The sequence below is a fragment of the Bufo gargarizans genome, chromosome 1 (genome assembly GCF_014858855.1).
Source record: "Bufo gargarizans isolate SCDJY-AF-19 chromosome 1, ASM1485885v1, whole genome shotgun sequence".
Classification (NCBI taxonomy): Eukaryota; Metazoa; Chordata; class Amphibia; order Anura; family Bufonidae; genus Bufo; species Bufo gargarizans.
The window spans coordinates 501,931,655-501,955,775 of NC_058080.1; the positions used below are offsets into that span (position 1 = coordinate 501,931,655).

The 24,121-nt window shown below is 45.0% G+C and overlaps 1 protein-coding gene across 1 annotated transcript; it reads left to right on the forward strand.

Moving 5' to 3' along the window:
- The first annotated feature begins 5,554 nt into the window (after positions 1 to 5,554).
- On the forward strand, positions 5,555 to 21,574 carry LOC122933369 (dnaJ homolog subfamily A member 4-like). Its single transcript, XM_044288333.1, has 8 exons — positions 5,555 to 5,705; positions 5,903 to 6,037; positions 8,151 to 8,328; positions 8,417 to 8,521; positions 9,306 to 9,533; positions 18,969 to 19,199; positions 20,410 to 20,510; positions 21,108 to 21,574. The coding sequence occupies exons 2-8, from the start codon at positions 5,906 to 5,908 to the stop codon at positions 21,318 to 21,320; spliced, it is 1,188 nt and encodes a 395-aa protein (XP_044144268.1). The 5' UTR covers positions 5,555 to 5,705; positions 5,903 to 5,905; the 3' UTR covers positions 21,321 to 21,574.
- The last annotated feature ends 2,547 nt before the right edge of the window (positions 21,575 to 24,121 follow it).

Sequence of the window (24,121 nt, forward strand, 5' to 3'; positions counted from 1 at the left end):
TTTCTAGGAACTCGCCAGGCCCCTCATTGAATACCTTGGGGTGTCTTCTTTCCAAAGTGGGGTCACATGTGGGGTATTTATACTGCCCTGGCTTTTTAGGGGCCCGAAAGTGTGAGAAGAAGTCTGGGATCCAAATGTCTAAAAATGCCCTCCTAAAAGGAATTTGGGCCCCTTTGCGCATCTAGGCTGCAAAAAAGTGTCACACATCTGGTATCGCCGTACTCAGGAGAAGTTGGGGAATGTGTTTTGGGGTGTCATTTTACATATACCCATGCTGGGTGAGAAAAATATCTTGGTCAAATGCCAACTTTGTATAAAAAAATAGGAAAAGTTGTCTTTTGCCAAGATATTTCTCTCACCCAGCATGGTTATATGTAAAATGGCACCCCAAAACACATTCCCCAACTTCTCCTGAGTACGGCGATACCAGATGTGTCACACTTTTTTGCTGCCAAGGTGGGCAAAGGGGCACATATTCCAAAGTGCACCTTTCAGATTTTGCAGGCCATTTTTTACACATTTTGATTGCAAGGTACTTCTCACACATTTGGGCCCCTAAATTGCCAGGGCAGTATAACTACGCCATAAGTGACCCCATTTTGGAAAGAAGACACCCCAAGGTATTCCGTGAGGGGCATGGCGAGTTCCTAGAATTTTTTATTTTTTGTCGCAAGTTAGTGGAATATGAGACTTTGTAAGGAAAAAAGAGAAAAAAAAAAATCATCATTTTCCGCTAACTTGTGACAAAAAATAGAAAATTCTAGGAACTCGCCATGCCCCTCACGGAATACCTTGGGGTGTCTTCTTTCCAAAATGGGGTCACTTGTGGCGTAGTTATACTGCCCTGGCAATTTAGGGGCCCAAATGTGTGAGAAGTACCTTGCAATCAAAATGTGTAAAAAATGGCCTGCAAAATCTGAAAGGTGCACTTTGGAATATGTGCCCCTTTGCCCACCTTGGCAGCAAAAAAGTGTGACACATCTGGTATCGCCGTACTCAGGAGAAGTTGGGGAATGTGTTTTGGGGTGTCATTTTACATATACCCATGCTGGATGAGAGAAATATCTTGGCAAAAGACAACTTTTCCTATTTTTTTATACAAAGTTGGCATTTGACCAAGATATTTTTCTCACCCAGCATGGGTATATGTAAAATGACACCCCAAAACACATTCCCCAACTTCTCCTGAGTACGGCGATACCAGATGTGTGACACTTTTTTGCTGCCAAGGTGGGCAAAGGGGCACATATTCCAAAGTGCACCTTTTGGATTTCACCGGTCATTTTTTACACATTTTGATTGCAAAGTTCTTCTCACACATTTGGGCCCCTAAATTGCCAGGGCAGTATAACTACGCCACAAGTGACCCCATTTTGGGAAGAAGACACCCCAAGGTATTCCGTAAGGGGCATGGCGAGTTCCTAGAATTTTTTATTTTTTGTCGCAAGTTAGTGGAATATGAGACTTTGTAAGAAAAAAAATAAAAAATAAAATCATCATCATTTTCCGCTAACTTGTGACAAAAAATAAAAAGTTCTATGAACTCACTATGCCCATCAGCGAATACCTTAGGGTGTCTACTTTCCGAAATGGGGTCATTTGTGGGGATTTTCTACTGTCTGGGCATTGTAGAACCTCAGGAAACATGACAGGTGCTCAGAAAGTCAGAGCTGCTTCAAAAAGCGGAAATTCACATTTTTGTACCATAGTTTGTAAATGCTATAACTTTTACCCAAACCATTTTTTTTTTTGCCCAAACATTTTTTTTTTATCAAAGACATGTAGAACAATAAATTTGGCGAAAAATTTATATATGGATGTCGTTTTTTTTGCAAAATTTTACAGCTGAAAGTGAAAAATGTCATTTTTTTGCAAAAAAATCGTTACATTTTGATTAATAACAAAAAAAGTAAAAATGTCAGCAGCAATGAAATACCACCAAATGAAAGCTCCATTAGTGAGAAGAAAAGGAGGTAAAATTCATTTGGGTGGTAAGTTGCATGACCGAGCGATAAACGGTGAAAGGAGTGTAGTGCCGAAGTGTAAAAAGTGCTCTGGTCATGAAGGGGGTTTCACCTAGCGGGGCTGAAGTGGTTAAAGATGTGAAAAAAGATAAATACTGGATCGATTTTTCTGGATGACAACCTGAGAGACGGATCTGGTATTGCAATGCATTTGTGAGATGTATCCGCATCCGGATCCGTCTACAAATGATATCGGTTTGCATACAGATTGCGACGAAACTGCCTGCCGGAATCCAACAACGCAAGTGTGAAAGTACCCCAAATTAAGTCTATGGGGGAGATTTAGCAAAACTGGTGTTAAGTAGAACTGGTTTAGTTGCCCATAGCGACCAATCAGATTTTACCTTTTATTTTTCAGAGCTCCTTTGGAAAATGAAAGATGGAAACTGATTGGTTGCTATAGGCAACTAAGCCAGTTCTACTTTACATCAGTTTGATAAATTTTCCCCTATGGGTATAGCTACACGGCGAAACTAGTGGAACCAGAACTGTTACAGCTAGGATCGCAGTGTAGCAGTGATCCCATAGAAATGAATGGTGTCGAAGCACAAGTCACAGGCCCAGACATATCACACCTTCATTCCAGAATTCTATCCTCAAAAAGTTGCCAAAATAGGGCTTTTGTGACTTTTTGCACTCGTTTGCACAACATTTTGCGACTTTTTGCATTTTTACACTACTCACTCTATGGTTATTCACTACGGATTTATCAGCGAGACCTTTTTTTTAAGTCACAATCTCACTCCAGGAGGAGGGTGGAGTAGGAAAACTGGAGCTGCTTCTCTAGACAAAAAGGGTTAGGGCTGTTTCACACGAGCGGATGCCGTGCGTGACATCCGCTCCGTGAAAGAGTGCCAAGACCCGATGCAGACTGCAGAGGCACGGAGCACTAACATGACTGATAATGCTCCGTGCCTCTCTGTGATCTCTTTACTACGAAATCACAGTTGTCACTGATTTTGTAGTAAAAGATCACAGAGAGGCACGGAGCATTAACAGTCATGTTAGTGCTCCGTGCCTCTGCAGTCTGCATCGGGTCTTGGCACTCTTTCACGGAGCAGATGTCATGCACGGCATCCGCTCGTGTGAAACAGCCCTTAGGCTGGGTTCACACAGGCGCTGCGGGTGACGTGCGGGAACTTGCGCTATTTTTCCCGGCGAGTGCAAAGCGTTTAAATGTGTTTTGCACGTGCGTGTGAAAAATCGGCATGTTTGGTACCCAGACCCGAACTTCTTCACAGAAGTTCGGGTTTGGGATCTGTGTTGTGTAGATTTTATTTTCTCTTATAACATGGTTATAAGGGGAAAATAATAGCATTATTAATACAGAATGCTTAGTAAAATGTACATTGAGGGGTTAAAATTTTTTTTAACTCACCTTAATCCACTTGTTCGCGCAGCCCGGATTCTCGGATCTTTCTTCTTCTTTGAGGAAAAGGACCTATGATGACATCACTGCGCTCATCACATGGTACATCACATGATCCATCACGACGTTGATGGACCATGTGATGAGCGCATGTCACCAAAGGTCCTTTTCCTCAAAGAAGAAAGAAGAGAAGCCGGGCTGCGTGAACAAGTGGATTAAGGCGAGTTTAATTTAAATTTTTTAACCCCTCCTTCACTATATTTTACGAAGCATTCTGTATTCAGAATGCTATTATTTTCGCTTATAACCATGTTATAAGGAAAAATAATAATGATCGGGTCCCCATCCCTATCGTCTCCTAGCAACCATGCGTGAAAATCGCACCGCATCCGCACTTGCTTGCGATTTTCATGCAGCCCTATTCACCGCATGCTGTGATTTTCACGCAACGCACAAATCACCGCTCATGTGCACAGCCCCATAGAAATGAATGGGTCCAGATTCAGTGCGGGTGCAATGTGTTCAGCTCATGCATTGCACTCGCGCGGAAATCTCGCCCGTGTGAAAGAGGCCTTAGGTCTAAGGGCTTGTTCACATGGCTGTTGTGCTCCCGTGGCCGTTCCGGCAGTTCTGCAATACACAGGGCACCGCCCGTGTGCATTCCTCATCACGGATGCGGGCCACAAATCCGGAGATGCAGTGGGGAACGGAAGCATGGAACAGAACCCCACTGAAGCACTACGGAGTGCTTCCATGGGGTTCAGATCCATGCTTCCGTTCCGCGCAACAAAACAGAACTTGTTCTATCTTTTTGCAGAACGGACGGATCACAAACCCAGTCAAGTTGAATGGGTCTGGATCCGGCCTGGCCGCCGCACGGACGTTGCCCGTGTCCCCAATGAACAGAACGGAACCACAACAGCCGTGTGCAAGAGGCGGGCGGCAATGCATGAACACCCACTGTGGGGCAGCCGCAGCGGATAGCAGACCCATTCACTTTAATGGGTCAGAGATTCGGCCGTTCCGCAAGAAGATAGGACATGTTCTATCTTTTTGCGGAACGGAAGTACGGGACGAAACCCCACGGAGGTACTCCGTAGTGCTTCCATAGGGTTCCGTTCCGCATCTCCGGATTTGCGGACCCATTGAAGTCAATGGGTCCGCATCCGTGATGCGGAATGCACATGGAACAGTGCCCGTGTATTGCAGATAAGCAAATGCGGTCTGCAATACGGCCACGGAGCGCACAATAAGCATAAGAATAAGACAAATTTATCAAGTAAGGCTACATTCCCACTTGCGTTTTTGCCTCATCCGTGATCAGCAAAAACGCTTCCGTTTTTGATAATAGGACCGTTATAAACAATACCAATGTTTTTCTCCGATATTAAGATCCTCTGACGGATCTCAATACTGGAAAAGAAAAACGCAGATGTTAAAGGGGCCTAACATAAAGTTCTCCAATGCAGACTCAAGCAAAACTGACTTCACATATCCCCCTCATGATAAATTCCCCCTACAATGTGCAGTGACTGCGACCCCGGAGCCGCCAAGAAATCCAGCAAGGACGCTGCACACTGCGAATTGCGCTTCAATCCCATTCATTTCTATGGGATCACCTCTACGACCCTGGCCGTGCCGTGTAGCCGTACCCTAATGGGATAGGCGGAATTATTTTCCTCATACATCTATATCAGAATACACACGTATGACACCCTACATGTATGCTGACACGTGCGTGCAAGGCCTGTAGCCCAATATACAGTATATCTGAACTAGAAGTCTGCATGTGGTGCTCCCTGTCCAGAAGAAACCGGTAAAAGATTGGCACAGACGTTCTGCATGGACACCTCCCATAGACAGAAGCTCCCTCCATATTTCTATAAGGCCCGCACAATATGCCCCTCTGACGTCCATTACATAAGGCGACCCCTATACTAATAATAAGAGCTGACAGTCCAGCACAGAACATTCCAGTAACGCAGCCTCTTGACTGACTGACTTTTCCCGCCTCCCTCCTACGTCACCGCCCATCCGGCCACTCACAGAGTGCGGAGCGAGCCTCGTTACCAGGACAACGGAGGAGCTTTCTGGAAAGCCGGAGAAGCCGTAGCACCCGAGACAGATGGCTCGAGAAACTTCTGGCTGGGAGGGGGCGTGGTCACTGCCCTCTCTATATAGTACGGGCGGTCGCTGGAAGCCAATGACACTTGCGACGACAAATTCCAGACTAAGCGCACGGGGCACAAGAGCCGCTGAGCCCTTCTTTTCGGGTGCGACGTTTGTCTGTCTGTATTACTGAGGACTCTGAGGTAATTTTCCGGGCTGGCTGTGTAGTTTTGAGATACCCCGGTGCTGGTTGGGATGGGTGACCTTCCTGGGACTTCTTGTATCTCTCCCTAATGTTATGCCTTACCTCAGGTCCCCACTGGCTGTAAATCCTGGGGTTGTGGGGGCAGCACAAGGTTTATTCTGGACGTGTCCTCAATCATTCCTGTCTATGTCTTAGGAGATGGTGAAGGAGACCGGATACTATGAAACCCTTGGGGTGAAGCCAGATGCCACCCCCGATGAAATCAAAAAGGCATACAGAAAGCTGGCGCTGAAGTACCACCCGGACAAGAACCCCAACGAGGGTGAGAAGGTAACGCATTGTGCTGGGCTCGTGAATGCCCTAAACTATTAGTGCGGGTTTGGTGAGGGGTCTCAGCCCTGTGCTTAGTGGGTACATGTCTCTCCGCAATGTCTGCTGACGTTAATTGGTGTAAAACGCCCCCAGTGGATAATAACCTAAAAGAACCATTCCTTACCAGGTAACGTGCCCATCGGGTAATAGTATAAAAGAACCATTCCTTACCAGGTAACGTGCCCATCGGGTAATAGTATAAAAGAACCATTCCTTACCAGGTAACGTGCCCATCGGGTAATAGTATAAAAGAACCATTCCTTACCAGGTAACGTGCCCATCGGGTAATAGTATAAAAGAACCATTCCTTACCAGGTAACGTGCCCATCGGGTAATAGTATAAAAGAACCATTCCTTACCAGGTAACGTGCCCATCGGGTAATAGTATAAAAGAACCATTCCTTACCAGGTAACGTGCCCATCGGGTAATAGTATAAGAGAACCATTCCTTACCAGGTAACGTGCCCATCGGGTAATAGTATAAAAGAACCATTCCTTACCAGGTAACACCATTCTCCCCCCCCCCCCCCCCCCAAACTGGGTAATAGTAGAAAAGAACTATTCCTTACCAGGTACCTCCCCCATCAGGTAATATAATGAACCAATCCTTACCAGGTAACGTCCCCATCGGGTAATAGTATAATGAACCAATCCTTACCAGGTACCTCCCCCATCAGGTAATAATATAATGAACCAATCCTTACCAGGTACCTCCCCCATCAGGTAATAATATAATGAACCAATCCTTACCAGGTAACGTCCCTATCAGGTAATAATATAATGAACCATTCCTTACCAGGTAACGTTCCTGTCAGGTTATAATATAATGAACCAATCCTTACCAGGTACCTCCCCCATCAGATAATAATATAATGAACCATTCCTTACCAGGTACCCCCCCCCCCCCCCCCCCATCAGGTAATAATATAATGAACCAATCCTTACCAGGTAACGTCCCTATCAGGTAATAATATAATGAACCATTCCTTACCAGGTAACGTCCCTGTCAGGTTATAATATAATGAACCAATCCTTACCAGGTAACGTTCCTATCAGGTAATAATATAATGAACCATTCCTTACCAGGTAACATCCCCATTGGGTAATAGTATAAAAGAACCATTCCTTACCAGGTGATGCCCCCATAGGGTAATGGGATAAAAGAACCATTCCTTACCAGGTGATGCCCCCATAGGGTAATGGGATAAAAGAACCATTCCTTACCAGGTGATGCCCCCATAGGGTAATGGGATAAAAGAACCATTCCTTACCAGGTGATGCCCCCATAGGGTAATGGGATAAAAGAACCATTCCTTACCAGGTGATGCCCCCATTGGGTAATAGTATAAAAGAACCAATATAAATCTGCCCCTCCTGCTCTATCACATGCTGCCTGCAGATCGAGGTGCATTTTATGGTGACTTCTTTAAAGGGATTGTCCTATGACCAAGGGGTTTTGCCGATCCATTCAAAGCCTATGAGACTGACTCGGAGTACCAAGTACTGCTATCTCCGTCAGCCCCATAGACTGGAGCAGTCGGGCACGAGATTGACCACTCTTCACTAAAATGTCTTGAACAGGAGACGTGGAATCCTCATTGCTGTGATTGCTGGATTCCGGCGGTCAGACCCTCATCATACATTTATCACCTACCTTTTGTTGGATAGCCCCCGAATGCCCATGCCCCTCATATAGGTTGTACTTACCCTGCTCCTGGGCAACTGCGTCGCTCCTGATCCCCACTCGGCCGCCGCTGCATCTCCATGTCGCGCAGATCAAAACATCCAGCGATTGGGGGGGGGGGCAGCCAATTGCAGGCCACAACGAGGAAAAGCCTCCCTAGCATCGTGGGTGACGTGGATAACCCCTTTAATGTTAAAAACAAGGTAACTCGCCTGTTCTTGTGACAGGGCTGTCAGCTGATGGTGCAAGTATCTGTACTGAGAACATGTTTGCTCCTGTAGGCACCATATGAATGTGCCAAAATATCACAAAATAGACTGGGATTATTCTGTGCTCTGCCACCCAGTTTGTACATGGCATGTAACCAGTGCTCTTAATTTCTTCTAGTTTAAGCTCATCTCTCAAGCCTATGAGGTGCTGTCCGACCCTAAGAAGAGAGACCTCTATGACCAAGGTGGAGAACAGGCCATTAAAGGAGGACTAAGTGGGGGAAACTTTTCTTCTCCCATGGACATCTTCGACATGTTCTTTGGCGGAGGAGGACGAATGAACAGAGAGAAGAGAGGTAATCCTAAATTGAAGCTGGTATTCCTGTTAGCATTTATTGTCATGTTCATTTTGGGCTTTTGTTGAAGACTTTTGCTTCTTTTTAGGTAAAAATGTCGTCCACCAGTTATCTATATCTCTAGAAGAGCTCTATAATGGTGGAAGTCGGAAGCTGGCATTACAGAAGAACGTCATCTGCGACAAGTGTGAAGGTAAGTCCTCCATATGTTAGGAGCTATTACATGGGAGGAGAAGGACTGGTAAGTGTCCCAGGTGATGAAGAAGACTTCTCTCAGTCATAACCATTATTATTTGTTTCCAAGAGAATACTGGGTTCCCTATTGGAATTCACAGCCTCATAGTGCTGCCACATGTACTGGGTTATGCCGTCTGTGAAGCCAAAACTGGGAGTGGATTTTGGCTTCAAAATCTGTAATGAAAAAATCTGTAATGTTTAAATCGCGACGTAAATTTCCCTTTGACATCAAAGAGCAACATTTTGGCAAAGAATACTTGCCAAAATCTGCATGTAAATCCGCTGTGTACACATGTGCTGATCATGTCTACTTTTAAAATATTATAGACCAGGGATGCTCAACCTGCGGCCCTCCAGCTGTTGTAAAACTACATCTCCCAGCATGCCCAGACAGCCTACATCTATTAGCCTAGAGCAAGGCATTGTGGGGGTTGTAGTTTTACAGCAGCTGGAGGGCCGCTGGTTGGGCATCCCTGTTATGGACCATACCATTTTGGATATTTGCATTACTATTAAGATGGGGCTGAAATGCATGTCACAATGTAGTTTCCATTTATTATGGTGTAAAGGTAGCCTGGAGCCTTACAGCTGCAGCAAAATTTCTAACCCGTGATACTGCAATATGTATTGCTGGTATAGAAGTCACTGAGTGCCGGTCTTTGATACTGCACTGCTTTCTGTATGAGCTTATTTCGACTATTTTTTTGAGCCCATGCTCATGTATTCTACTTTGCTTTCAGGCCGTGGTGGCAAGAAAGGAGCAGTAGAGAAATGTTCAACCTGCAAAGGTCGTGGTGTCCAAATTCATGTCCAGCAGATTGGACCAGGGATGGTCCAGCAGATACAGACAATGTGTTCAGAATGCCGTGGGGAGGGGGAGCGCATTAACCTCAAAGATCGTTGCAAACAGTGTAATGGAAACAAGGTTGTTCGTGAGAAGAAGATCCTGGAAGTTCACATTAAGAAAGGTCAGTAAAAGATAAATGCCTTTTTATATATACTGTTAAGAGCAATGTTTACCACTCAAACGCTATCAGAATTCTGGCGTATATACTGTGTGCCACCTTTATTAACCCCTTAGCACTCTTTGACGTGTATACTCGTCATAGAACACTGCTACTTGGCGCTCCATGATGAGTATACACGTCATGGCATTAAACTGTCACCATGTCTGCAGACATGGTGACAGCGCTGAGACCCCGGCTGTTACACACAGCCAGGAATCTCAGCTAACCGACCCGGGACCATTAAGGGCGGTCCTGGGCCGGGGATCGCTGTGATTGGCTAGTCTGTACAGACTAACCAATCACGCGATCCTAATGCCGATTGAAAGTTTCTGATCCCTAAGGTCCATGACTGTGGGGATCAGTACCTTGTTAAATATGTGTGTGTGTGTGTGTGTGTGTGTGTGTATATATTAGTATATAGAAGGGGTTAGGAGATGGAGGGAGCTCCCTTCCTCTCCCACCAGACTGCTGTGCTGTGGCAGCGGCCAATGCTTGATGGGTTAACAGAGGGAGGGAGCTCCCTCCCACATTCGGCCGTTGCGCTGTTGTGGGAGGGGTGGGTGGTTACCATGGAAACCGGACGCCTTCACAGGCTTCCGGCTTGCTTGCCATGGTATAGCTGATCAGGCTCCTGCTAAAGGCAGAAAATGAAAAACAAAAAATGAAAAACAAAAAAATTTTGTGGCAATTCTGGAGGAGCTGCTCAGCCCATGACACTGTAGCGTGTCTTTAGTTAGGGGAGCAGCCCGACCGCATGTGGACCGCAGTAATCGACTAACCCCAGCAAAATATGCATACAATGGAGGATATCGACGCGGTCCACATGCACCGCAAGAGCAAACTACACAGAATGTAGCAATCATAGAGAACACACAGAGAAATGCACCAAACAGATATAACACTGACTATGCTGGCAAGACATAAGTAAAGGTATTAAAAGCTGAGACTTTCGCCAATATGTTCCAGTCATGGAGATATCGGAGCCCACATGCACCACGTCACGGTTTCTCAGCATGGCAAGGGGTCCTAACCACTGCTCTGACTATGGTGTGAACACGGTCTGGGGATGATATAATTCAGCTCACAGCCAAGCTCCCCACAATTGCCCAGCATAAATGCTGTGGTTGTACAATGTGGATGAAGCCAGGCCGCGAGCCACACCCACACCAGACCATGTGAGGGAGGTTACCAGGTGCAAAAAAGTGCTAGAGTGCCAAATAAAGGCAAACACACTCAAATCTAACAAGACAGAAAATGAAAAACAAAAAAATTTAGTGGCAATTCTGGAGGAGCTGCTCAGCCCATGACACTGTAGCGTGTCTTTAGTTAGGGGAGCAGCCCGACCGCATGTGGACCGCAGTAATCGACTAACCCCAGCAAAATATGCATACATACTGCGGTCCACATGCGGTCGGGCTGCTCCCCTAACTAAAGACACGCTACAGTGTCATGGGCTGAGCAGCTCCTCCAGAATTGCCACTAAATTTTTTTGTTTTTCATTTTCTGTCTTGTTAGAACCATTGTATGCATATTTTGCTGTGGTTAGTCGATTACTGCGGTCCACATGCGGTCGGGCTGCTCCCCTAACTAAAGACACGCTACAGTGTCATGGGCTGAGCAGCTCCTCCAGAATTGCCACTAAATTTTTTTGTTTTTCATTTTCTGTCTTGTTAGATTTGAGTGTGTTTGCCTTTATTTGGCACTCTGGCACTTTTTTGCACCTGGTAACCTCCCTCACATGGTCTGGTGTGGGTGTGGCTCGCGGCCTGGCTTCATCCACATTGTACAACCACAGCATTTATGCTGGGCAATTGTGGGGAGCTTGGCTGTGAGCTGAATTATATCATCCCCAGACCGTGTTCACACCATAGTCAGAGCAGTGGTTAGGACCCCTTGCCATGCTGAGAAACCGTGACGTGGTGCATGTGGGCTCCGATATCTCCATGACTGGAACATATTGGCGAAAGTCTCAGCTTTTAATACCTTTACTTATGTCTTGCCAGCATAGTCAGTGTTATATCTGTTTGGTGCATTCTCTCTGTGTGTTCTCCTGCTAAAGGCAGCAGCTTGATCAGGCTTAGGTCTCGTTCACACGACCATATGTCTTTTTCAGTGTTTTTCCTGGATCAGTTTTTCCTTCTTTTTTTTTCTCAGTAATGGTTAGTTTTTCCGTATGGCATATACCAGTGATGGTGAACCTTTTAGAGACCGAGTGCCCAAACTGAAACCCAAAGCCCACTTATTTAATCGCCAAGTGCCAAGCCAGCAATTTACTTCCATATATCATTTAGCTATAATAGCCTGCCTACATTCAATGCACTGCCTGTGTCATTCATAGTACGCACTGCGCTGATGAAGGACAGGAAAAATCAAAGGCATATTAGTACACCAAAGACTTTTTCAAGGGTGCGGGTGCCCACAGAGAGGGCTCCGAGTGCCGCCTCTGGCACCCGTGCCATAGGTTCGCCAACACTGGCATATACAGTAATTAAATAGAAAAAATTGGGCTGGGCATAACATTTTCAATAGATAGTTCTGCAAATGCAGAACGGATACGGAAGACATACAGAGTACTTTCCGTATGTGTTCTGCTTTTTTTTTTTTTTTTTTTTGTGCGGACCCATTGACTGGAATGGAGCCACGGAAGTTGATTTGCGGGCAATAATAGGACATGTTCTATCTTTCAACAGAATGGAAAAACGAAAATGCAGAATACCCATACAGTGTGCATTTTTATTTATTTTTTTCCTGCGGAACCATTGAAATGAATGGTTCCGTATACAGAACACAAAAAACGGCCTGCATACGGAACGCAAAGACCCTTACCCTAAGTTCACACCTGAGCATTTTACAGCGCGTTCAAACGCGCTGTAAAACGCTCAACACGTGAAAACCAATGCTTCCCTATGGCCCTGGTTCACACTTGAGCGTTTTACAGCGCGTTTGGACGCGCTGTAAAACGCCCGACGCATAAACAAGTTCTTGACCTTTTTTCGGGCGTTTGTCGCGCGTTTTGGCCCATAGACTCATTGGACAACACTGCAGTCAATCACACAAACGCGCGTTTTTTGCAATAGTTTTGCAATAATATTGCAAAAAACGCGGGTAAAACGCTCGTCTCAGAAACGCTGAGGTGTGAACCCAGGGTTACTGTGAGGAACAATGCATACTATAGAGTGTACTGCAATGTATTGGAAAAAAAAAAAAGAAAAAATTATTCTTATAGAAACACATTTATAATTGATTAAAAAAAATACACTGCACATGTTTGGTATCACCACGTCCGTAACGACTTGAACTATAAAAGGATCACGTTACTTTCCCCGCATGGTGAACGCCAAAAAAAAATGAGAAACTATGATGGAATTGAAATGTTTCCCACCTCACTTCCAAAAATGCATTAAAAGTTATCAAAAAAGTCGTATGTACCCCAAAAGAGTACCAAATGAAACCCTCACCTCATTATGCAAAAATTGAGACCCTAACTAAGAAAATCGGTCGAAAAATAAAAAAGCTATGGCTCTCAAAATATGGAGACACTAAACATTTTTATTTTTTTTTGTTTCAAAATTGGTATTGTGTAAAACTTAAATAAATAAGAAAGTATAGAAATTGGGTATTGCCACGTCCGTAACGATCTGCTCTATAAAAATATCACATGACCTAACCCCTCAGGTGAATGCTGTAAAAATAAATAAATCTCCTCTAAAACAACTAAATTTTTGGTCACCTTGCCCCATAAGGTGTAATAATGAATGATCAAAAAATCATACGTACCCAAAAATGGTACCAATAAAAACGTCAACTCTTTCTGCAAAAAACGAGCCCCTCCACAATACGATCGACAGAAAAAAATAATAAGTGTCGTTCAGAAAATGAAAACGCAAACATTTTATTTATTTTTTTTAAATGCTTTATTATGTAAAACAAACAAAGTAGACATATTTGCTATAATTGCGTCTGTAACAACCTGCTCTATAAAAATAGCGCATGATCTACCCTGTCAGATGAATGTTGTAAAAAAATAAAAACTGTGCCAAAACAGCCTTTTCTTTTTTTTTTTTTTTTGGGTTACCTTGCCTCACAAAAAACGTAATATAGAGCAATTAAAAATCATATGTACCCCAAAATAGTACCAATAAAACTGGCACCTTATCCCCTAGTTCCTAAAATGAGGTCACTTTTGGGGATTTTTTTACTGTAAGGTGCATCTGGGGGGCTTCAAATAGGACATGGCATCTAAAAACCAGTTCAGCAAAATCTGCCTTCCAAAAACCATATGGCGCTCCTTTCTTTCTGCGCCCTGCCGTGTGCCCTTACATCAGTTTACAACCACATGTGAGGTGTTTCTGTATACCGCAGAATCAAGGTAATAAATATTGAGTTTTGTTTGGCTGTTAACCCTCGATGTGTTAATGGAAAAAAATGGATTAAAATGGAAAATCTGCCAAAAAGTGAAATTTTGAAATTTCATCTCCATTTTCCTAAAGGGTTAACAAAGTTTGTAAAATCAGTTTTGAGTAACTTAAGGTGTGTAGTTTCTAGAATGGGGTAATTTATGGGGGGTTTCCACAATGTAAGCCCCACAAAGTGACTTCAGACCTGAACTGGTCCTTAAAAAGTGGGTTTGGGAAATTTTCTTAAAAATTTTAAGAAGCCTAATGTCCTAGAAAAATAAAATTACATTTACAGAATGATGACAACATAAAGTAGACATATGGGGAATATTAAGTAATAAATATTTTGAGGTATCACTTTCTGTTTTAAAAGCAGAGAAATTGAAATTTTAAAAATTGAGAATTTTTCTTTTTTTTTTTTTTTTAAATGTGGGATTTTATCATAAATAAAAGTTAAATTTATTGATTTATATTTATGACTGTCATGAAGTACAATGTGTCACAAGAGAACAATCTCAGAATGGCTTGGATATATAAAAGTGTTCCAAAGCTATTACCACATAAAGTGACGTATGTCAGATTTTCTAAATTTGGCCTAGTCATTAAGGTCTGTGTCCTGAAGGGGTTAAAGGGAGTGTGAATATTGAAGTGTATGTGGGCCACATAGCAGCTGTTGTGCTTGCTATCATGGCAGTTAAAGGGCTTCTGTCAGCCCACTAAACCGTTTTTTGTGTTTTTTTGGTTAATATTAATCCCTACACTGCGAGCTCCCTGTACATATGCTAAATATTCATTTTTGTTCAGTAGATTTTGTTAAAAATCAAGTTTTATAATATGTAAATGACCTTGCTACCAGCAAGTAGGGCGGCTACTTGCTGGTAGCAGCCGCATCCTCCTCTCATAATGACGCCCCCTCCGCCGTTTGATTGACAGGGCCAGGGAACGGGATCGTTCTCTGCTGGCCCTGTTTGAATTCAAAATATCGCGCCTGCGCCGTACCTGTCTTTAATCGGCGCAGGCGCACTGAGAGGCGGCCGCTCCATCCTCAATGCGCCTGCGCCGGGTGTAGATGTGACGTCATCAGCGCAGGCGCATTGAGGATGGAACGGCCGACAGAGCGGCCGCCTCTCAGTGCGCCTGCGCCGATGACGTCACATCTACACCCGGCGCAGGCGCATTGAGGATGGAGCGGCCGCCTCTCAGTGCGCCTGCGCCGATTAAAGACAGGTACGGCGCAGGCGCGATATTTTGAATTCAAACAGGGCCAGCAGAGAACGATCCCGTTCCCTGGCCCTGTCAATCAAACGGCGGAGGGGGCGTCATTATAAGAGGAGGATGCGGCTGCTACCAGCAAGTAGCCGTCCTACTTGCTGGTAGCAAGGTCATTTACATATTATAAAACTTGATTTTTAACAAAATCTACTGAACAAAAATGAATATTTAGCATATGTACAGGGAGCTCGCAGTGTAGGGATTAATATTAACCAAAAAAACAACAACGGTTTAGTGGGCTGACAGAAGCCCTTTAAGTCCTTGCCCTCAAGTCTCTTGTGTCTATGGCCCATGGTGGTTGCTTTAAAGCAGGGGTGCACAACCTGCGGCCCGGGGGCCACATGCGGCCCTTGATACCATTCTGTGCGGCCCCCAACCATCTTGTAAAAGACATGTATGCCTATGTATTGTGGCTGCTCAGATGTATTTTTTTATGTATTTCTCCCATTAGAGGGGAGTCCTGGAAGTGTAACTAGACATTAATGTTATATAATGTGTGTTCAATATGCCATAAGTACAATATTTCAGTTGTTAATACACCTTTAAATTTTTATTTCGGCCCTCGTCATTGGTTTAGTCTGGCAATGTGGCCCCCAACCAGGAAACGTTGTGCATCCCTGCTTTAAAGCATATCTCTAAATTTTGTTTTCTGAACATGATTATAGGGGTGGCCATCTTGCCGGATCTGTTCTTAACCACTTCCAGTCCTAATTTTGACAATCTGACATATGTCACTTTATGTGGTAATAACTTTGGAATGCTTTTACTTATCCAAGGCGTTTAGAGATTGTTTTCTCGTGACACATTGTACTTCATATTAATGGTAAATTTGAGTCAATATATTTCACCTTTATTTATAAAAAAAATAAAAAATCCAAAAGCTAAAGAAAATTTGAAAAAAATCTAAATTTGAATCTCTGCTTTTAGGATAGTGATACTTCATAAAATACTCAATAATTAACATTCACCATATGTCTACTTTATGTTGGCATCATTTTAGTAATGTAATTAAATATTTTTTTTTAGGACGTTAGAAGGTTTAGAATTTTAAAAGCAATGTTTGACATTTTTAAGAAAATTTCCTAAACCAATCAAGGACCAGTTCAGTTATGAAGTCATTTTGAGGAGCTCACATAATAGAAATCGCCCATAAATACCCCATTTTAGAAACTACACCCCTCAAACTATTAAAAACTTTTTTTTTTTACTGTTAACCCTTTAAAGGGTTTCTACCACCTCATTTTCACCTAATTAACTGTCAGACACTCTGCTCTACCTAACCATGCTATTCTAAGACCTTTGTGTGCAGCAGTTACACTAAAAAAAAACTCTGGGGCCCCCGGCTTGGCAGCTGCATGATTAGTGTGCAGCTGCCATCAACTAGACATTAAGCCCGTTACAATAACTGGCGCTAGAACAGTAGTGCATAAACATTAGTAGGAACAGTCTATATTAAATGGCAAGGGAACTTGACCACACTGACTGCAGTGTATTGAACTTAGGGCTCTTTCACATCTGCGTTCTTTTCTTCCGGCATAGAGTTCCGTCGTCGGGGCTCTATGCCGGAAGAATCCTGATCAGGATTCTTCCGGCATAGTGGGGAGCGGGGGAGCAGCATACTTACCGTCCGTGCGGCTCCCGAGGCGCTCCAGAGTGACGTCAGGGCGCCCCACGCGCATGGATGACGTGATCGCATGGCACGTCATGCATGCGCATGGGGCGCTCTGACGTCATTCTGGAGCGCCCCGGGAGCCGCACAGACTAAGTATGCCGCTCCCCGCTCCTACTATGGCAACCAGGACTTTAATAGCGTCCTGGCTGCCATAGTAACACTGAACGCATTTTGAAGACGGATCCGTCTTCAAATGCTTTCAGTACACTTGCGTTTTTCCGGATCCGGCGTGTAATTCCGGCAAGTGGAGTACACGCCGGATCCGGACAACGCAAGTGTGAAAGAGGCCTTAGGGCTGGGCGACATGGCCTAAAATCTATATCGCGATATCATTTGAAGCATGTGCGATAACTAATATATATAATTTTCTATATTTGGGGGGGGGTTTAAACTTTTTTTTTTTTTTTTTTTGCTTTCTATTTTCTAACTATTAGCCCCCTTAGGGGCTAGAACCCTTGTCCTATTCACCCCGATAGAGCTCTATTAGGGTGACAAGGACTTCACACTCTCCCTGCTGCCCTGTGCATAGTACACACAGCAGCAGGGAGGTTACCATGGCAGCCGGGGCTTCAGTAGTGTCCTGGTTGCACACAGCTGGGGCTCCGATCAGAAGCTGCCACTGCCACCAATGGGTGAGGAGGGGGGGACCCTGGGGCCACTGCCAACAATGAGTTAATACTGTGGGAGGGAGAGGGGCGCACTGTAGAGACGGCAATTTATACTGAGAAGAGGGGGAGTAGAAGGGAGGGTCTGTGGCCACTGCGCCACCAATGAATATAGTTAATGCTTGAATACAAATGTAGCCTCCATGTGCCGGCCATATCCCATACCGGTCTCAATGACTGCACGCTGCAATCCGACGCAATTAACCCCTCCTACTCCTCTCTGTTCTCATTGGTGGCCAGCGGCAGCCGCACACAGCGGAGGGGGAGGGACTCCCTCCTTCACTGACTGTGCTGGCTCATAACATGGTGCACATCCTGGAAGTTGGGGGGGCTGCATGCTCTGCCATCTTGAAAGTGGGTGGAGGAAGGGGGGGCATTAACCCTTCAACCATCGGGCCGCTGCTAGGGCAGAGCAGCGGCCCGATTGTTAGACCCTTCCAGACAGCGGTCCCTAAGGACCACGGCATGGAAGGGCGTGTGTGTGTGTGTGTGTGGCGTTGTGTCCTGATTGGACGCCCCGTGCATGCCCAGTGAAAAACTGGTGACAGACAGACACAGCGCACTGACACAGGGATTTTATTATGTAGGATAGGCTGTCGGGAAGTGGTTAAAGGGGTTGTCCGGGTTCAGAGCTGAACCAGGATATATCCCCATTTTCACCCCTCCAGCCCCTCTTACATGAGCTTTGCGCAGAGCAAGGGCTTTTTTGTTTGTTTTTACACTGCTAGGCAGAGGCTTCCGCTGATGGGCGGGCTTTAGTTCTGACCTAGCTGGTTTACAGGCTAGAGCTGCGCTAAAGCTGCCCATTAGTGGCATTTATGTCACCAGGCTCAATGCTAGGTGGAAGCCTCCACTCATGGGGAGGCCGATACATCAGTGGGTCTCCAGAAAAAGCGTTTCCCTGCATGATTCAGCACAAGGCAAAGGAGCGCATCGGAGCATGAAATGCTCGTATCGGGGGCTGCCTGGGTGAAAATTGGGGATATGTCCAGGTTCAGCTCTGAACCCGGACAACCCCTTTAAGAACCGATCAGGCAAGATTGCCGCCTGCATAATTATGTTCAGGAAACAGAATTTAGAAAAAATCAACAATTAGAAAATGAAAAGAAATATAGGTCACAGGTTCCCTTAAGTGTTTTTGACACTGCGCTTTGTCCGAGATGTTGGTGTGATTTAGCAAGAAGTGATTGTGGCTTACCTGGTGTTAGAATTTTGCTGTAAAATCTGTCTCAAAGTAAACTGACTAATAGCCCCAGATTTCTTCAAGCATCGGCCGCTGTGATACAACAAGCACCTCTTTAGGCTGTCTGGATTTAGCTTCTACTTTTAGTCTATAGTTCTTGCATTGGCCGGTCACGTGATCTAAATTAATCAACTGTGTGTTTTGCAGGCATGAAAGATGGACAGAAAATAGTTTTCCATGGGGAAGGAGATCAAGAACCAGGTCTAGAGCCAGGAGATGTTGTCATTGTGTTGGATCAGCGGGATCATGAATTGTATCGAAGGCAAGATGCCAACTTAATAATAAAGATGGAAATTTCACTAGTAGAGGCTTTGTGCGGGTTCAAGAGAACAATCGAGACAATGGATGGACGAACTCTCCTCATCACATCTTTACCAGGTTTGTAGGAGCTGGTATTACTTCCATTTAAAGTGTCAGGTTACAAGGCTGCGCTATGTAAGGGCAGCATAATACCGCTACGGATTCGTACTTCTGAAGCCAAAATGGTGAAAAAGATGTGCCGTTCAGCTACTAGGAGCAGAGGGAGCATGTATACAGCAGACCCATCAACTGTGTGCCCTTCTAGTAGCCAGACAGCGCTGTTTACTGTTACTGGTATTACAGACCTTTTACTATCAGATGCTGCCATCACATAGGACCGCATATTAAGCTGACAATCCTATAACGGGGGCACATGCACTGTTGTATAAACAGCACCCACGTTCTATACGTATCATACAAGGTGACAGGTTTCAGTATCGGCTTTCTAATAAAAGGGGTATTCCCATCTGAGACCATGGGGGCATATCACTAGCACCTATATCAAGAACGGTGAAAGGTGAGACTGGAGGACCCCGGGTCCGGCCAACAAGTCCTCTCCCCATAGAAGTGACTGAGAGTGCACCAATTGAGCGGCCATCGCTCCCATTAATTTCTGTGGGGCAGATGAAAATAGCCAAGCTCGGCTAGTTTCAGCAGCCCTGTAGAAATGAATGGAGGGCAGCTGCGCATGTGTGGTGCAGCGGGACTTTGCCGTCTGCCTTTACAAAATGGGTGCGGGTCTTAGAGGTGGGACCTGCACATATCAGAAAATGGGGGCATATCACTAGCACCTATATCAAGAACGGTGAAAGGTGAGACTGGAGGACCCCGGGTCCGGCCAACAAGTCCTCTCCCCATAGAAGTGACTGAGAGTGCACCAATTGAGCGGCCATCGCTCCCATTAATTTCTGTGGGGCAGATGAAAATAGCCAAGCTCGGCTAGTTTCAGCAGCCCTGTAGAAATGAATGGAGGGCAGCTGCGCATGTGTGGTGCAGCGGGACTTTGCCGTCTGCCTTTACAAAATGGGTGCGGGTCTTAGAGGTGGGACCTGCACATATCAGAAAATGGGGGCATATCCTAGCAGTATGCCCCCATTGTCTGAGATGGGAATACCCCTTTTAAAGGGATTCTAGAATTTGGGGTCCCCATTCCCAATAACTCCAATAAAGTGAATGGGAAGTATGAACACCGCAGTGCATGCTCACTGGGCTCTCTCATCTCCCATCCTTATTAACTTGTGAAATTGATATTTTATATTGAAAGTAATAAAAATATTTTTTGTCATAGGTGAAGTCGTAAAAGATGGACACCTGAAATGCATTCAGAATGAAGGAATGCCCTTGCAGCGAGATCCGTTCGAGAAAGGTCTTTTGATCATCCAGTTCTCGGTGCGTTATTGTGCACAGTCCTAACAGGGGTTAGGCCGCAGCAGTTTTAGCCACCATTACCAGTCTGTTTTAAACCCGCACTGATTTGCAGTATAACTGCTTTTCTGTGTGGAGTTGGCCGCTATGTGAGGCATTGTTTTAGGAGAAGTCTGTAGTGGGGTGTTCCCCTGTGTGTGTCAATTGCCATCATTGATTATTATGAAATGTGTGTATGAAAGCTCAGTGAAACACACACGTCCTATGCTCCATACTGCTGTGAATACAGGGGTTAACAATTGTTCCATTTTCAACTGTGAATTGGTAAAGGAGGTGGGGCTTAGCAATCATTGTCCTGCTGCCGACAGGATAAAGGGGAGGCTCCTGCTGCAGCCAGGTGTCAGACACAGGACAAGGGGGGGGGGGGGGGGGTTAATGGCTTATCTTCTAGGCCGCAGAAGATTTCTTTATTTAGTTAAAGTGTAATTGTAATATGAGGCAAAATAGGATCAAAGTAAAAAAAATGAGATGAATGGAGGCAGTGCTGAGAAATACTAATTTGTATATAATGTGGTAATAATAGTCACATGTCTAACCCGATAATGGTTTTCTTCCTTTCAGGTGACTTTCCCAGAAAACCATTGGCTCCCGACCGACAAGCTCCGTCTTCTAGAAGCTTTGCTTCCACCCAGGGAAGACCTAATGGTCACCGATGACATGGAAGTTGTAGAACTTGTTGAATTTGATCCCAGGGAACACAATAAACCATACAGAGGGGAGGCGTACAATGAGGATGAAAGGCCTAGAGGAGGAGTTCAGTGCCAGACATCCTAATACCCTGTAGTATGGCCGAAAGGGACTATCCTGTGTTCTTGTGCTCCTAGGTCACACAAAGGCGCATTTGACTACTGGATCTTCTGTTTAACGCAAACTTCAGTTACCGTTTTTTTTTTTTTTTTTTTTTTTCTGTTACTAAGAGTTAAATGGTAAAAAAAAAACACTGCTGTATTTATATACACCTCTACCTGGAAATACTTGCGATTTTTGCACATACGTGTTTTAGATGTTCAGATTTGTTATGTGTGTCTTATTTTATTTATTTTTTAAATAAATTATGAATGTTAAAAGGTTTATTTTCATTATTTACGGTACGGTGTTTATAGTGTTATATATTAAAGGAGTTTGTCCAGCGATAAAAATATTGGTGGCGCAGAGTTAAAGATCATAACTGATACCTTGCTGCTGCTATTCTGATGCGATCTACTCCCTGCTCCCGTTTCATTGCGCAGGAAATGCAAGCTCAGCCAGTGATTGGCTGCAGCCGTGATCCACCGCAGCCAGTGACTGGCTGAGCAGGTATTTCCTGATAGAGATCAGCAGGGACGTGGGCAGCATCAGAACGGGGATATGTGTGGTGTGAATATCCCTTATTTTTACATACAGCAGTGGTCTTGCACCGGTTTGTTACTGTATTTTAAAGGGGGCAGAACAACAACCTCGAGTACTGGCTTCTGTGATGCATTTAGGGCAACATTTTACACTGTCCTAAGGCTACATGCATGCGACCGTTGTTTTGGTCTGCATCTGAGCCGCAGTTTTGGCGGCTCGGATGCGGACCCATTCACTTCAATAGGGCCGCAAAAGATGCGGACAACGCTCCATGTGCTGTCCGCAACCGTTGCTCCGTTCCGTGGTCCGCAAAAAAATCTAACCTAATTGTCTGTTTTGCTGACAAGAATAGGCAGTTATAACAATAGCTGTCCGTGTCGTCCCGCAAATTGCGAAACGCACACGGACGCCATACGTGTTTTGCGGACCTCAAAACACACAACGGTCGTGTGCATTTAGCCTAATACTGTCCTTTGCAAGCGCAGCAGAAAACCATCAGCTGTATGTAAACCAGCATGGCCACTGTTAAGGGTTGTTCATCTGATATAAGTATTGGCGCATGCACAGGATTCTAGAAGAGCCTTCGGAGCAGAACCCAAAGGCCTGGGAAAATCATGTCCTTTGACGTGGCAGAATTGTCGGCTTATTGACTGTGGGGTTCTACAGTGTTCACGGGGGGATTATCTGAAATTGGAGTTCTTCCAGTATTAGGAGTAAAGCAAGCAAGTTTCATAGTCTAGAGATTATATTGAAAATAACTTCTCTCCCGAGGTGTGCTATAATTGGGCAATCCCACCAGATTTGTGATATTGTATTAGTGACATCACGATTCTTCAGCGTTTACTGGAACGTAAATGAGGCCAGTGTGGCTAAGTGCAAGGAGTAGAAGAGACGGGACATCTCATTGCACACATCCAATGCTCTAGATCAGGGATGCTCAACCTACGGACCTTCAGCTCAGTGTTTCCCAACCAGTGTGCCTCCAGCTTTTGCAAAACTACAACTCCCAGCATGCCCGGACAGCATTTGGCTGTGCGGGCATGCTGGGAGTTGTAGTTTTGCAACAGCTGGAGGCACACTGGTTGGGAAACACTGCTCTAGCTGTTGTAAAACTACAACTCCCACGATGCCCTTCTGTAGGATGATAGCTGTAGGCTGTCATGCAATGATGGGAGTTGTAGTTTTGCAACAGCTAGAGGGCCGCAGGTTGAGCATGCCTGCTCCAGATGATATTTCCATTTAATCTGTGACTGAAAGGTTTCAGTGTATGTGTATATACAAAGCAGCCTGTCAATCACTACCCTTAGGAGCAAGCAGAGCGCCCTCCTCAGGTGTGTATGTTCGGGTGAAGGTTTCAGAACAGATTCTCTGCCGAAAACCAACAGAATCTGCACTGAAGCCTCCTCCAATTGTTTTCATGCTGCTGGACCCCCTGCAAAGCCGCAGCAGGAACCTGGTCGCGGTTTAGTTCCATGCAGTGGAGCGGGTCCGCATAAAAACCCAGAGCAGAACTATAGAATCCTCTGAGCACACCGTGAGGGGGCATTCGCATGACCGTATTTTCAGTCCACACCTGATCCTCATTTTTTGCAGATGGGATGCAGGCCCATTCATTTAAATGGGGGTCACAAAAGATGTAGACGACACGTCATGTGCTGTCCGCGGCCCCGCAAAAAGGATAGTCATTTCTAACAAACGGCAGGACCTGCTGATTCTCAAAATGCAGAACGCACACAGCCCACTTGAAGAGGCGGCGGACCACCGGTGAGCACTGCAGCCCCCTCACAGAATACCGAGCACATTCTCCACCATTCTGGAACTCTCATAGAAATGAATGGGGCATGGGGGCTCCATGGGGTCCCCGTTCTTGTGAATGGTGGGGGTCCTAGTCATAGACCCGTACCGATCTAATAGTTATCCCCTATGCTGTGAATAGGTGATAACTTTACACAACCAGCATCCCCCTTTCAGTGTACTAGCTGACTGCTCTAAGCCAATAGCGGCGTTCCCTTAGAAAGGAACTGATGTGGGTGCAACGCCTCTGGGTGTTTTTCTGCACGCTTGAATTTTTGGGCATGTTTTTTGCAGTAAAAATGCCAGCCCCAGATGTTAGCTGAAGGTCTATGGGAAATACAAATGGTAGGCCACAAAGGTATTTTTTTTGCTCTTGGCATTTTTATTAATTAGGTAGCATTTTATTTTTATTTTTTGTCTTTCTGCTTCTTTTCAACAATACTGTACATGCA

Coding starts and splice junctions, on each gene's coding strand:
- LOC122933369 (XM_044288333.1), top strand. CDS start 5,906: ATGGTGAAGGAGACCGGATACTATGAAACCCTTGGGGTGAAGCCAGAT. Junction 6,038..8,150: donor ACCCCAACGAGGGTGAGAAG/GTAACGCATTGT, acceptor AATTTCTTCTAG/TTTAAGCTCATCTCTCAAGC. Junction 9,534..18,968: donor GGAAGTTCACATTAAGAAAG/GTCAGTAAAAGA, acceptor TGTGTTTTGCAG/GCATGAAAGATGGACAGAAA.